The sequence below is a fragment of the Podarcis vaucheri genome (genome assembly GCF_965113315.1).
Source record: "Podarcis vaucheri genome assembly, chromosome: 6".
Classification (NCBI taxonomy): domain Eukaryota; kingdom Metazoa; phylum Chordata; class Lepidosauria; order Squamata; family Lacertidae; genus Podarcis; species Podarcis vaucheri.
The window spans coordinates 59,097,148-59,113,341 of NC_138764.1; the positions used below are offsets into that span (position 1 = coordinate 59,097,148).

The 16,194-nt window shown below is 45.4% G+C and overlaps 1 protein-coding gene across 2 annotated transcripts in view; it reads right to left on the reverse strand.

Annotated features, from left to right (window-relative positions):
* ELAPOR1 (endosome-lysosome associated apoptosis and autophagy regulator 1) overlaps positions 1–16,194 on the reverse strand; it is a 54,063-nt gene that overhangs the window by 13,416 nt on the left and 24,453 nt on the right. For both annotated transcript variants that reach the window (XM_082227061.1, XM_082227062.1), the window contains exons 2-9: positions 14,986–15,106; positions 13,708–13,900; positions 5,622–5,769; positions 4,600–4,680; positions 4,338–4,443; positions 4,048–4,197; positions 1,723–1,811; positions 657–834 (exon numbers count right to left, since the gene is read on the reverse strand). In XM_082227061.1, the coding sequence (XP_082083187.1) occupies positions 657–834; positions 1,723–1,811; positions 4,048–4,197; positions 4,338–4,443; positions 4,600–4,680; positions 5,622–5,769; positions 13,708–13,900; positions 14,986–15,106 (1,066 nt within the window). The remainder of the gene's footprint in view (positions 1–656; positions 835–1,722; positions 1,812–4,047; positions 4,198–4,337; positions 4,444–4,599; positions 4,681–5,621; positions 5,770–13,707; positions 13,901–14,985; positions 15,107–16,194) is intronic.

Sequence of the window (16,194 nt, forward strand, 5' to 3'; positions counted from 1 at the left end):
GCAGAGCTTTCCCACTTGATATCAAAGTGGCAAAATGGCCCGGTGAGTTCTAGCCACTATTTTGCGGTATCTTGACATATGCTGGGGGGGGGGGGAAGTGTTTTCCAGGACTTACACTTACACTGCTACCACAAGATAATATTACCTTGCAGGCCTTTACCAGGAGAGTCGTTGCATATTGATTCTTCCATTTGCAAAAGTGGTTGGGTAAGCAAACCCTAAGAATAGGCTGGTAGCCGCCTCTGCAAATTACCAATGAATTTCCTGATAGAAGGGGAGTGTCATATCATGCATTTTTGTTGTGGCTGTTTTTAATCAAGTAAGTGACAAAGAGGAGCTATCTGTGTAAGGACAAAGCAGCCAGTTCCATAAGCTGTATTCCACCTTACAACTCTGTTGCCATTGGCAAGAATGTGGAATTATGAGCAGTAACAAAGAATAGGAAAATGAAGAGCTCACACAAAGACTGGGCTCCTTTTTATGCCACCTCTGAATGCAGTAAGCATAAATAACATCAACTCCAAATCAATAACTTCAGGTTCCCTGCATGCATCCCCACTGACACTGCACAGGTCCCTATTCATTGAAACATTTTAAAGAAAGTAATTCACGTGACAATTTGGCCAGCCAAGAAGGAAAGAACAGAACAGCATTACCAGACCCATTTGAATATGATCCGTATGGGCAGGGCTCACAGGAACTGGTGTTTGTCTTGAAAAAACCAGGATTGCAAGGTGGGCATGTAGTTTTTACGCCAGAAGCAGGCAATTCTACAGAACCGGGGAGCTCCTCGCTGCAGATCTTTGGTTCGGCCCACTTATACATTAACTGAGTCTGTTGATATAAGAAAGAGATAGGAGCAAACATTTATACACTTTAATCCGCAAAAAGCTGTGCAATGCCTAGATATCTCTTTACATGAACAACAATTACGCAGGCTCTCTGCCCATCTGCAAAAAGCATTATGAGAATATTCCAGGAAAGAAGCCCCAAGATATTAGCTCCTCCTCCTCCCGGGTGTTCTGAGTTCCCTCCCCAAGTTTAGTAATATACTGTCAGTATGAAATGGTCCGCATGGGGGTGCTCTTTGCACACAGCAGTGATAAGAAGAGCCTTGCTTGAACTGACCCAACTACCCCAACATTCTGCTTTCACAGTGACCAGGTGCCAGTGCCGGCGTGATACATTTTGCCCCAGAGGGCAGGAGACCCCAAAGTCTGTCACTGCAAGGAATCCTGCACAGGCTTCCTTCTCTGAGGCAGGAAATGTGTCCCATTTAGGCTTCCTTCTCTTGGTGGTGGTGGCATGATGATGGGAAGAACAAGTTTCTCCCCTTCGTCACCACACACCACCCCCAAGAGAAGGAAGCCTGCAGGTTCATGCCACATCCCGCTGTAGCCACTTCCCTCTTCCTGAGGTAGACAAGGAGGTGAGGCCTTTACAAGGCCACACAACTCTTCTAATAAGGAGAAACCAGCAGCACTGGGTTCTGCTTATTAAAAGAGGTGGGTAGGCTTAGCCAGCCATGCCATCTTCAGGGCCTGGCTCCTTTATATTCCTGCATGCTCACTTACTCCTCATTAAAGCATGAACAATGCTTTGCAGTACGGTCTTTTCCGTTAAAGGTAAGCTCTATAGCTGTGTACGTCAAAAAGCTAAACAAGAAATTTTCATTATTTAAACGCCACCATCACAAACAAGGGAATCCAGAAGGTGAATTACCTCTCCATTGGTATCACAGGCTGTATGAGTATAAAAATAATCCTTATCTGTGCAAGCTGGGCGTGGCTTGCATGACGCTGAACCTGGCTCTTTATTGGAAAGAGGAAACAATGGTTAAAACCACGTGAGCATGAAAGAATCAATCTAGCAACAATCAGCAGGAACTTCAGAAAGGTGCCATGCCCATCTCACACACATGCCCATATTTTATCTCTGTGTAGCGGGTACTAATCACGGCTACCATAAATCTATTCAGTGTATTTAACCGGAGCAATGAGAAGGGCAGTGTGTGCATGTTTGCAGATGTACAGGTCGTTTCAGGCTTCAGTTCCAACATTTGTTCTCCTAGAAATTGTTAGAAGCCATTTGCCTTCTATTTGCTTAAGACAATTGAATTTGACGGGAACAAAGAACACATTTTTGTATCATGTTAAACGAGCAGGCAGTTCCCAACCCTTTTAGGGTAAGAAAAAGTGGCAGCAATTGATGAGAAAATTGCAGGGATTTTGCCCTGAAGATGGAGCATTTTGTCATTAAGTTGAATACTCCCTTCCCCATGTAGGAAAGGGGAAACCCAAGGTCCATTGTCTCCTCCTATAGTTTCCAGCAGCCTGGTAAAATGCTTCAAGCATAAGGTTTTGAAGCTGATCAAGTCAAAGTCTTCCTACACGACAGCAACCAATCAAAATGCTGCAGTCTGATGTGCCAACTGCTGCCACTTCTTATAGGGGAACAGACAACACTGATATTGCACTCGCCAGATATGATGCAAGCCTGAGATAGCTAAGTCGGTAGAACATGAGACTCTTAATCTCAAGAGTCATGGGTTCAAGCCCCATGCTGGGCAAAAGATTGCTGCATTGCAGGGGGTTGGACTAAATGACCCTTGTGGTCCCTTCCAACTCTACAATTCTGTGATTCTGTGATTCTAAGCAATAACAAAGAGGAATGAAACTGCTATGAGCCTGTAATTTGAAAGTAACTTTCCAAGTCTTTCTGCAAGGCAGAGTTCCATAGAACTGAGCAAATTGCTCGAAGCATGAAGGCGCTAACAAAATATATCCCTCATTATGCAGAGAGCAATACATGAGAACGATGCCCCAAATCCAGCTGTGTAACATTCCTCCAAAAACACAGAACTACGGATCAAAAATCTGCTTGAGACTTAGACCTACTTTCCATGGAGAGGATAAAAATGTGCCTACATTTAATGGGCTAGATCTTTCCAAACTTTTGTTTGGAATTCTCTGAAAAAGCTCAAGATTTCCCCAGTAATTTTCCAAATCTCATATAGATCCAGGCTGGGCTAATTTCTCCATCGTTGCGAGTAATCTTGCTTGCCAGTCCCCACCCCGCAACTTTCTCAAACTTATCAAATGCCAGGGAAGAAGGAAAATGGCACCCAAGTGGGCATGCAAAAGCTGGGGGGGGGGGTTTCCCTATGCTTCCAGCTTGCAATAATAAATGCTTCTAAGCATGCCAACACCCTCCAATGATGAAGGGAAATTAAATAACTGCACTTTTAAATGCCTCGCTATCAATAAGGCAGGAGGAAGTTAAAACAATACTTCTTGGTGCTTGTGTTAATGGAAACTGCTTAGAAATAGCTTTTGGCAAGGATAGCTAATGGGCTGTCTCCCAGGAGCTCCCATCATCTTTGACCCACTGTCTATGCTGGTTTGGGCTGACTGAGGCTGATCTGGGTGGGCACTACACTGGCTACCCCAGGCTTTTGGTTTCATCTTCGCTTACTGTTTTCCTTCCTCTCCCCCTCAGTTTCACATGCTTGTGAATGTTACTGGGAGAAAGAAAATGGTGTGTGTGATCAGAGGGATGATGCCAAATCATTACAAGCAAAAGCAAAAGCAGTACCCAACACTGCAGACTTAGCCTCTTACAGGGGAAAGAACATGGCTACGTTAATTACATTTTTGAAGAGGAGAAAGAAGAGCAACTGGATTTTCTTCGTTAGAGCAGGTGCAATGGGTTCTAAGCTGGCAGGAAGATTTAGGTAGCATATTCAACTGAACTTGGAAGCTGGGCAAACAGCTGGGGATACGGGATACTTTTGCTTAGTAAAGCTATGGGAATACCCATAGCTCAGTGGTACTGCCCCTGCCTTGCATATAGAAGGTCCCAAGTTCAATCCCCAGCATCCCCAGGTAGGGCTGGGAGAGATTCCTGCCATAAACCCTGGAGAGCCACTGCCAGTCAGTGTAGACAATATTGAGCAAGATGGAATCCATATAAAAGCAGCTTCCTATACTCCAAAGTCATAAATCAGCCTCCTTCATAAGTTTTCTGATAATTAACTAAGGTGCTTACCTGAGTACATTGCCGGCTCGCACTGGTGGCAGGAAGTAGCTGTTTTGCTGGAGTAGGAGTTTGCTGGGCATGGCTGGCAGAAGGAAGAACCTAATTTGGCTGTGTAGGTGCCTGCCTTGCAGGGAAAGCATTCAGAAGTGAAGGCTACTCCTAGGGAACAAGGGGGAGGAAAGGGGTGAGGTTGGATAGCAGTGCAAGAGAGGGAAAAAAAACCTTTTAGCCGCTGCTGGGCACAACGACAGCTTGCATAGTGGCATCAGACCCGAGACATGCACCAACCAAACACAAACCTGTAATCTCAATGTTCCTCACCAACACAGGCTTGGGAGTTTTGGACCACACAGAGAAGGCTGTCGTTCTCCAAAACAGAACATTGTTGCCCTGACTCAGCTGCACCTGCAAATGTTCAAAGCACAGACAGTTCAAGTCCCAGCTGATACTGAAAGGCTGTACCGTTTGGGACTTCAGTACGGAGTCCCAGAAGCACACACAGGTCTCCTTCTCCAAGCTCCTGCGGGCCATAAGCACAGTTAAGGAGCTCTGTGCACTTACAGTGTGCGTCTCCCACCCTTTCTCTGTGGTTCTCATCCATCGTGACTCCTCTACAGTTGGCTGGCACTGGTCATTCTGAATCTGCAACAAATGAGAACCTGGGATGAGGATGCATGGGGTAAATAAGTTGATTTGTAGTAGTCAGCTTAAGATATCACTGTAAAATTAACGTTTTTGCTGCTGGAGGGCAAAACTCTTTTGTAGGACCAAGTTCTAATGCTGTAGTGTAGAGAGAATGTATGCATAGCTTTAAAGGCTGGAAAGATAGGCTGCTGTAGGTTTCTCTGGGCTCCTACAAAGTACAATATGGAGAAAGTGCCCTAACTAATCCTCCAGCAGCAAACCTAGAGCACACTGTTCAGAGATTTTTAAGAAATTAAATGGTTTTGTGTCCATTTTGGCATTCAAGGCAACCATTCCTGTATCTACCCACTTTCTTAAAGCAATGTAGAGGAAGAGCCACTTCTATGAAAGAAACTGTGATAAAATGCACCTCAATACATTTCAGAGTTGTTAAGTTATCTGAAGTGCACTTTAAAGAACAGTGGTATATGTTAATGGCCCTGGAGATGGTATAAATGTTGGAAAAGTCTTCTTGGCTACTGTATTGTAGTGAATAGGGAGGAGAGGAGATGCCAAAGTAATAATGCTGTTGTTTTAAATGAGCATCATTATCTTTGAAGCGCTAAAGAAGGGAAACCACTGTATCTTGAAAGGACTGCAAAAATAACTGCTGCCAAAATTCATTTGTCACCGGATGAAGTCCAAGAAGGAACAGTTCAGTGGGAGTCTAAATGAATTGCCAGCAACACAAAAACGAACCTCCTTCCATGTTTTCTGCTTTAAATACCAGGAATCCTTGTCCTTGACTGCAACAAGATGCAACATTCATTTTTCAGATAGGCCCAGAAAGTGAAAACTAGTGCAGAGGTGGTCATATAGGTAAAGACAGTGCCCAGAAGAAATCCTCCCTCACTTTGCATGCAATATTAGCAAGGTAGATTGAGTTATAGGAAACATACAAAGAACTCAAAGACGATGCTGCTGTCTTGGTAGATATACTCAAAGGAGACAGTGCCAGATTGCTTCAGATTAACAGCATACACCAGAGTGGCTGTGCACTCATCTGTGTTGGAGGCAATGTAATCTCCCTTAAGACTCCACGTTGACCTGGAACAGAACAAAGAGAAAAGCCCAGCCGTTAAGGGAGTGCTACTGTACACTTCCAGAGAACAGACACTCCCTAAACATTACAAGAGAGTTACATTAACAGGAGAGATGGGTAAGAAAGCTAAAAGCACAAATGCCAGATGTTACGTCTCCACTGAAATATGGGTGTAATATTTATGAAGGATTCGTTCCACCATTGTAGCTAATATACAAAATTGCCCAGAAACTGCATGATCTCCAGATAAGTCTGTGCCAGGTTTGATTTTATCTGGAGATCAACAACACTTAAGCAGGCTGCACTTAGTTGAGCCATGTTGGCATTTTATACTGACATATTCAAGTCTATTCCACAATGGTCAGTATATTCCCTGTATATCACACTCTCATTATATGCTAGGCCACAGCATGAGGCTGCAGAATGATAGATGCAATTACAAGGGGACAAAGCACAGGTTCTGTTTTGTGCAATCATTTCTAAAGCAACTGAAGGGGGGGGGAGAAATGCAGCCACCCTTATTTTACATCTGTTGTAATGTAAGGCAAAGGTGAAATAGGAATGTGGGGGTCTTAACTAAAATGGAGACCCTTTGCCAATCTGGCTGATATTTGGCAGGTCTTATAACCTGGGGGGTGGGGTGGGAATAGCTGAATGTCCCTGTCATGCCATTCAAATAGAAAACCCCAAATTTACAAGCTGGATATGTGCGGTTTATTCTCTCATTAAAAGGAGTGGGAAAATGAAAATGACAGCAAGGAGAGGTAAGAACCAAAATGGATGGGTGTTAACCCAAAACTTCCATCTACCGTATTTTTCGTCCCATAGGACGCTCCGTGCCACAGGACACACCTAGTTTTTTTGGGGGGAAATAAAGGGGAAAAATTTTTCCTTTATTTCCCCCCCCCCCCAAACCAGGTCGGGGAAACCGAACCAGGTCGAGGAACAGCGGGATGGCGGCGCTGCGCCTCCTTGCTGTCCCCTGAGCTTGTGGGGCTGGCCGATGTCTGTCCGGCGGGCGGGGCGCTCTGCTTCAGGGCACCCCTCGCGCCGGGCAGCAGGCTGCTATCCGCGGCGTAGGGTGCCCTGCGGGAACTCCTGCAGGGCTCCCCACACTGTGGATGTCTGTCCGGCGGGTGGGGCGCTCTGCTTCAGGGCGCCCCTCGCGCCGGGTGGCAGGCTGCTATCCGCAGCGTGGGGAGCCCTGCGGGGAACTCACCGAAAGCCTGGGGCAGTCAGGATCTCAAGGTTGATGATACTGCCCTAAGGGAAACTTGGTTTAATTTCACACATCATCAGCTTACTTAATTCAGAAAGAAATAAAAGAAATTGTGGTGATTATCATCATGCTTGCTTCTAATGACAAACAGTGTCACTTTGGGTGATAAAACTGGATGGAGGTTGAAGCAGGAAAACATGGCCAAGGGTAGCAACGCTGATTTGCCCTGCGCTGATGTGCAGACAGTAATGGGGTGAAGGTGGCTGTAAAGACTCCCGGGAAATGAAAGGTAAGAGGCACCTTTAGCTTCTCTGACAAATAACAAGCATGAAGGAGGGGCAGAGGAGAGAAAACCATGGTGGGTGGTGGTGGTGAAAGAACTATAAGTCTCTCTCTTTCTCTGTGTGTATTTGTGAGGTCCTCATCGTCATCTAGTTACACATGCCTCTCTTACCATCTGTTCTTCTTCAACCCCGTTCTCCCCCCCCCATATTATACCTGCCTGTTTTCTTCCAGACAACCCTCCACCCCCCAAAAAATTACACTTCCTGATCAATCAGATGTGTTCCACAGCCTGTGAAGCCCATTCCTTCCCCTCAGCTCATCATTTTCAGTCTGAAAAAATATGCAAGCATCTTATTCACTTTGCAGCAGAAAAGAGATAAAAGCCAAAAATACATACTATAAACTGCATACTTTGGGATTTCATACACATTTATGAAAACAAAAAGGCCACTTGCTCCTGTTCTATTCAGCAAGAGGAACTCAGAACCTTTCACATGCATCATTGCCAACCACTCCATGAAAGGTACCCTGGATCTAAGGCAAACTGGAGGAACCAGACAGACCTTTACTTAATGAGACGAACCAGCAATGGTAATAATCTGCCCCTCTGCTTCTACAACTGTGCTTAGAAGTTTGATGAATAATTTAAGTGATATGAGAAGTAGGTTACATTTGCAAGTTGCACAAACACTTTTTCAGCACCATGGTGTTGAGTTTTTCGGCAAAAAACATTCTTTAAAGGATGCCGTCTGCCTGACGAGTCTCAGCTAGCTTATCTTCAACATCAAAATGATGAAAGCACCAGGCAGGAAAACAAGGTGGGAGTCTTGGGCTCCGCTCGTCAGGGCATTTGAGGCCAATGGACAGTCTTAAAGCCCCAGAGCTTGTAAAGCAGAGCTAACACACTGTACCCCTTCAAATCCAGGCTTCACAAAATATCCTCACTAAAACAGTTTTAAGCTTAACATCCATTTTCCTATTAGGATTAAAAAGTACAAGTAATCTCAAAACACGAATGACTCAACTCCAGGTGACTGGGCTATGGCAGAGATCAGCTAGTGCTACTGTGGCAGCTAGGACATCTAAATTGAGGTCAAGGTGGTAGGTTGGCTTCCAATCTTCACTAATGGACCAGAACAGAGACTCCTGTTCTACTGACAACATAGGAAGCTACAATACAGGCCTATCTTTGTGAACGGCAATGTGTGGGAGGAGTCAGCCCTGCCCAGACTGCAGACCTGGATTCTCTTCAAAAGAGGACCAGCATCTTTCAGAAGATCTCCATATTGCCAGTGACCATGAAGAGCCATTGGATCTGGATATCCCTGCCTCAGAACTGGAGGCCCCCACACCAGTTTCCTTCTAGGCCTTCCTGACCTGGGAAGACAGACATAGGGGCAGGTTTGCATTGCCTCCTATTAACAGACTAGCAGCAAGGAAGAATATAGGCACACCACATGAATTTTCCAAGATGCATGGTTTCTAATTAAATGCACTGGCAGGCATTTAATTATGCATGGTTTCTAATTAAATGCACTGGCAGCCAAAACAAAAGGTAAGGGTTAGGTTCCTCCTCCACGCCACCTTACTCATATGCAGACATTAGCACACCACATTACACACTGTATCTTTAAACAGGCTTTGCGCCTTTGTGCTAATTATGTGAACGTGGGATCACTGTCAGTGCAGAAGAGAACGCAGGAGAGAGGCACTCAAAGCCAACATGGTTAAAAATCCAACCAGGACCAGGGAAATCCAGGTCCAAAGCCACACTTAGCCATGAAGCTCCCTGGGTGGACCTTGCACAAGTCACTGTCTTGACCTTAAGGGATAGCTGGGTAAAATGGGGGTGGACAGCCATGTATGCCAACCTAAGCTCCTTGGGAAAAGGGTGGAGCGCAGATGCAATTAAGTAGAAAGAATTTTGGTGAGTGTAGATCTGAAGCTTTACATTCCAGCTGAAAAGCAAGTCAGGCAAAACAGCCCTCTTAAGCCTCATGTTCTGAAAGGAACAACCAAAACTCCAGGATAGTGACAAGGAATTTGAGAGGTATTATTGTTAGAGGAATATTGCATTTGAGGAGATGTGTTTCTGCAGGGAGGACACAAGCACAGCTGGAGAAACTTCATTTAAGATGGTCATGTAAGGAAAAGAAAAACCTGTACAGATTCACCAGACCTTAACAACCCTGCTTCATGATTTATATGCTTAATTCCTTGATCGAATGCTTGTTTGAAGTTGATCTGTAAGTTTGTAGCATCTTAGTTCACTCTTGATTCATCCAAATAAGTTGTCTGTAGCCTCGTCCTCCAAAGCCACCTCCCATTCCTCCTGCATCCCTCACCTCCAGCAGACAATGACCCACCAACAGTGCAGTGTCCCCAAGACGAAGCCTGCTGTCACTGCTGATCACCCCTTTCCACTCCCTGTTGCTGCCCTCCAAAGACAAATCCTTAGCATTGGAGAGGGTACTGCCCCCATCATTCACCCCAACATTCCCTGGATTGGGCCTGCCCCCTCCCAAGCTGCTAGGAGTTTCATTGTTCTTCCACTCCCATATGAGGGTCATCCTCTCCTCAGTCTCCTATGGTCCAGGTCCATAGGTGGCATAAGTGCTGGTCTGGGGTCTGTTGGGTGGTTGAGGCAGTGGCATCTCAGGATCTTGTGCAGACCTACCCTGCTGAATGGCAGCCACAGCGCCCAGCAAGGCAGCAAGCGGGAGGCCAACCACCATGTCCATGAGGGCTCCTGGGCCTCAGAGGCGCAGAATGCATGTGAGCAGAAGACAGCTCAAGTGCTGTCCATGGTGCTGATCTTTGTGGCTGGCAACTCTGCCGAGACATACTCACTGAAACCAGAGTGCAGAGAGGATGCAACTCATCCACAAAGAGAATGCACACCCACCTCTGGGATACATTGGGGAGAGGCTGTGCAGCTGAGCTGGTTGGACAGCCTCCATAGCCACACCTTCCTCCACTGGTGCTGGCACTGCACCACCACCTCTCCCATCCCTGAAAGATCCTTGGGAATCGAGGCCACTGATACATTACCGACATCACTCTGGCTGTTGTCCGTGTCTTTGATGGGGTATGGGCAAGGATCTTCTTACCTGCCTCCAAGGCTTTGTTCAAAGCCTCCATTAATATCACGCTGGAGCAGATTAGTTCCCAGGCTCATTTCCTGATGGCACCAAAGGTGCCATTCCATTGCTTGCAGGTGGAACCTGTCATGCAATGGTGGAGGGAGAGGGAGCCAATCCTCTCAAATGCACTTATGTGCCACTTTCTCTGTAACTCCAGATAGGCACTATTATAGGGCACACTGTGCTACCCATGTGGTGATCAAATGGGTGTTCATAAAGCTGACAATGAGACACCGGTGCTTCCATGACTTGATCCCATAAATCAGTCACCAAAGCAGTGTGACCCATCAGAAGCTGCCCATGGTGGAAGATGTTGCTGGGCAGAAACCCCTGCCAGGGCACGGAGGATGATGGAGGCTGCATAGGCAAGCAATTATTCAGCCCATAATATTAGCAAATCCTGCTGATTTCTGCAGCCTTCTGAATGCACCCCCAGCTATCAATCACTGTGGCCTTCCACCACTTCTCCTTTCTTCCTGTGGCTGGGCCCCTCCCAGCAACTCTTCCTCCCCTCCTCCAGCTACTTGCTCCCGCCACAGTTCCACATCTTTCATCCCTTCATTAGCTCCTCTGCCTGCCCCATCAGCTGCTGTTTCCTAATGCTTGGTGCCCCTCTGGCACCCACCAGAAAACTTACTCTCTTGGATGTGAACCCACTCATTCCCCCCCCCCTAACATTAAGTTTTGCTTCCTGAGGTTTGCTGTGTTGGGTTTTCCTCCTTCCCATTACCCTCTAGATTTGGTTTCTCCCCTATCACTATTGAGCTTGGGTCCCTGCCTTCAACCCAGGTTGGTGTTTCCCCCCTCCCTTTCCACCATACCTCCTGTCTCCATTGCTGAGGGTAATCCTGCCCCCCGTTTTGGGGTTCTCCACAAGGTTAGCTGCTGGTGGGTGCATTTTCACCTGCCCTGCAATCTGTGGGTGGGCAGATGTATTTCTGCTGGTGTGGAGTCCCCCCCCCCCAGCAATATAGGCAGTTTTTCAATGGGGGAGGCCTACTTATGCCTCATCCAAACCTTTCCCAGACAGGGAGTTATATAGTGGTCTGGACTGCTTGAGCAGAGATCTCAGAGCAGAACGTAAAACAAGGAATGTCAAGAGAAATTAAAATACTGACAACAAATCTTCTCTATATACTATTTGACTAATAGCATTCTTCATAATTAAAAAGATGCAAACTAGAAGTGACAGACGAAAAATAATGTGCTCATTAAAATTGAATGGAGATTCATATTAAAAACCTGCAGTAGAAGTTATTTTTCCATCTTCCTTTACTGCTAAGAAGCAAAAACTGAAATTTCAAAGATGGCCTTTAAATGAAAGAAATAATACACCGCTCCCCTGGCACACATTTGCCTTTACATAAAGGCATCTAATGTTAAAATTATTCCGTTTCCTTTAGCACTTTGTACCCATTTGGCAAAGTATTGATTTCCCACCCCCTATAGTTTTGTCACTTCCAAGGGGGAGAAATTAGAATAGAAAATAAAGCTATTAAATACTGGTTTGAACTGATTTTACAAGCTAACCACATTACAATACTTTAGGAAATTACTGAAAAATAATATGCTGGTACATTTCTGCAGTGAAGTCTGTTTAATTTTAAATGTTTTAAAAAACCCAATACTGCTGTGAACTATTCCTGGGGCTATAATTCATAAAGCAATAAATTTGTCAGAATCTAGTAATGTACTTTTTTATTTAGAAATTAAATGGCTGTCTGTTTTGTAAGCAAACAAATCCCTGGACTTAAAAATGAGAAAGTCACAATATCTGTTCCCTAGGTAAAAATTATCAGGTCAAAATAACCCAGTGGGAGCAATGACAGAATCTGCTATTGCAATTAAAACTTAATCAACTGTCTGTATCTTACCACTGTGTGACCATACCAGTCTGGAACCTGGGCTTTCCTTTTAAAAACCAAACCAAAATGAGAGTCTAGTCTATATGGCTGCAAAATAAGTGAAATCTCAGGTGCAAAGGGGAGACAGAATTTCAGCTGGCAGGAAATGGGGATTCAGTGCATTATATATCCTCTTTGTCTCTTATGATTAGGGGAAGCAAACTGAATTATGCACAGTAAGTAAATATATGCAAAATGTATTTAATTTACTTAACCCTGGTGAAGAATTCTGGTCACATTGGGAGAATTTACACACTCACACACAGAGTGCCAAATGTCAGAAATGCTAGGGTGCTGGTGCACATGAACTTACCATTTCATCTATATACCAGGGCTGGCCCACCTATGAGGTAAGGTGAGGAAGCCGCCTCAGGCAGCAAGATCCACAAATGCAGCAAATCTGGCTTCAAAAAAATGCATTGTCCATTGCTGCTGCCATGGGGCAGCAACAGCTATGACAGGCTACTTGGATGCTGGATCTGCATCCTCTGCATCCTCCTCCGCAGCACCACCATGCTGCCTCCACTGCATGCTCTCAGCAAATAGGAGGTGCTGTTGGTGCCCTCCCACCCTTATGAAGAAAATGGCAGGGACTACCCTTTGGGGTCTCCTGGCTCTGTACCAGCTCAATGTGATTCAGAGTGGGCCTCTTTCCTCATGCAAGAGCCCTTCCCCCCCCCAACATCCACACTTTCCCCTGCTGTAGATCATCACTCACCCCCTTGTTCCCTGGCATGGGGGAGCACCATTTTGTGGTTCGCCTCTGATGCCAAAACGTCTTGGGCCAGCTCTACTATAGACACAGTGCAGCAACTGATCAAACTCAGGGAAGAGAGTATTTCCCCTTTCCATCCCATCCCATCGCTATTCTCTGGGGTTGCTCTGTTCCATATCCTGCTTTGCCTGCCTTTTGGTTTGGCTTGGAGAATTCTAAAGTTAGTTTTTTACTTGGCACATTGCTCAATTTGCAGTTCATGGCTCTTCCTCCCCCCCCCCCGCCCCCTAAAGTGACTAATCCACACCAGCACATATACATATTGATTAAATCATAGTTTAAAATTGAACCTTGATGCAACCACATCAGGATTCCTTTTTTTGCACAGAGATTTAATCCATTTGCATACATGCTGATGTGAATCACCTAGCTGTGAGGAGGGAGGGGAAGCTAAAATTGAGAATGGCATCAACTGAGCACGTGCAGCAGTCTGGAAATCAAAGGCAGGAGACTAGCAAGGTACTACTCCAAAAATAAGTCTGGGTAATTCAGACCCTCAGGATCTGTGGAGAAATTCACAAGCACCCCCACTTAAACAACGTGTTTAGCTTTTAGAATCAGCAGTCTATGTGATAATGATGTGCTCTAGCAGAAATGAGAGCAACAAGCTCACTCACATGCTGCAGTTTCCCAGGGACTCTGATAAGCTGTAATCAATTTCAAGGTTGGTTGCTTTGTTGTCAAAACCATGGGGCAGCTCATCCCACTCATCGAACCTGATGCCAGTGCCCAGAGAATATGTGCCCTCTGCACACGGCATGCATGACTGGTTCTTCATGTCCAAGAATTCGCCAGCTTTGCAGGAAAATGCTGAAATGCAGAAGAGAAAAACTGATCAGGGGAAAAAGACAAATGAAAACCAAACAGAGACTTCCTTGAGTGATTCCTAGATTTATATAACATGCTGCCCCAATGCATTTGCCCTGGCCAGACTGCACTCTGGGGATCTGTGGGTTGCCACTTAATAAGAATCACAAATTCTACTACAAGGTCCTACTGTGCTCATGTCCTGCTTCTGTTTCCCATACGCATCCAGTTCACCACTGGTGAGCTTCTTATACAATTTCAAACCACAGTTCCCTACAACATCCAGACTCCAAGAATTGTGGTTTGCTTAAAATTCATTGAATGAGAACAAACCAAGATGTAACTATGGTTCCTAATCCTGGTTTGCTCATTAACTAGTCATAGGATCTGGCCCCTGTGGGAATCCGTGGGGCTTTGGATCCAACAGACTCACAGCCTCTGGTGCCCTGCAATGTCCCATTTCAAGGCTTTCTGCGGTTTACTGCCAATGGGAAAACCCACCAGCAGACGCTTCCCACCTGTCAGACAGAAGCTCAGGACCTCTGGCATAGCAGAGCACCATCAGCAATGGAGAGGCAATACTGCACCATCCTCCCACTCCCCCAGCCATTAACATTGGGGGTGCGTGTCCAAATTAGTAGCTAAGTGCATCATTACAAAATTTCAGCAACATGTCAATTTCAAGTCACGTATGCCAATGCTAACTTTATGTGTGGGAAGTTAACATACACAAAATACAGGCAACTCTCCACCTGTGTGGGGGTTGCGTTCCGGGTCATTGCACGTGTCAACAGTCGCAAGTAAACCCGTTCCATCCCCTTCTGGGGCCAAAAGCAACACAGGCATTGGCGGTTGCACGGCAATCAGATGCACGAAAAATGGTCACCGCCTGCATTCAAGGATATTCTAAGCATGAAATTGGTATCTCTCTCTTCTGAATGTTCAACTATTAACAGGGGTAGACCTCATTTTAACACACTGCACGATGTGACATCTCATGCCCCACGGCTCAACGTGGCTCTGGAGCCTCCAGTTGGCTGGAATAAACCATGTAAAGGGAAGGTGTGGTGACAGCAGTCATAGCTTACAGCATTTTGTGCCTTTGATGGGGTCTGGCAAGCCGGTGCAGAGTCCTGGGTTGTGCGGCACAGCTACTCTCCATCTGGAGCCTTGGCTGTTACATGCTGTGTATTCATAATGGTATTCAGACTGAAAGAGAAAGTGCAGGGGTGAAATAACACCAAGCGCATTTAGCACCAATGATAGATGCTTTCCCACTTATTATAGAAGATTGGCTCTCCACAGGACATCAGGTTATTATGCTCAGAGCCGCAGAATTTTGCACAATAGGAACATGTAAACTAGATTTGGTGGCCCCAACATTAAGGTAGCACACTAAACGTGCCACGGGCTGGTCTATCTTATAGACACATGAAATTCTATTCTCTAGAGCAGCTACTTCTAATTTATATTAACTGAGAGAATAAACTGGACTTTTATAATCCTATGCATATGCCTACAAATTCCAGAATCAAGGCAGTTTTGAATAACTGTTCTGTTGATAACAAGCCAGACCTTAAAGCAGATGAGATTCCATTTACAAGCCCATTTCCAGAGAAGGTGTTTATGCCACTAGAAAGAAACTGTGCTGGTACTGTAGTTGTGCAGAGTATGAACAAATGTTATCCAAATCCATAGTAGAGCCAGGGTACATGAGAGCTCCAGTTACCTTACTACGTGCAGCAAAATCCTATTTCCCCGACTCCTGGCAGGTCTACATGTTAGAAGAAAAAACACAGGATTCACAACCCCATGTTTTCTTTATAAGGGAAATGCTAGATGGGTGGCATTTTCAAGCGAGAGAAAATAGGGAGTGCTCTTCCTATACCTATGGATTTGGCTTTGCAAAACATGAGATCACACACAAAGCCTGCTGCAGGGAAGGCATCCTTTGCTCCCTGCATCATTTCTGAGTTATGCAGAGCAAGGTGACAGAATCCAGGGGCAGGGATTGTTGTGGTTGCTGTTGTAGCTGTGGTTGTTGTTGATTTTACGAAGCATATTTATTCACAACTGCTCTAAATTCTCAGGGCTCCTCTAGATTCTAAATATTTAGCAAACAAAACTATGTTTATCCTAGCATTATTAGGGATTAGTGTAACAAAACTGGTTGTTCATTAAACAGGTTCCTGGAGAAACCCGGATATAAAGTGTTGCCTAAAAGGCAAAACAATATTTCTTTAGTTCTCTAAACAGATGGAGTACTGGAGTATTTGACCAAGGCCAGAGAGAACGCT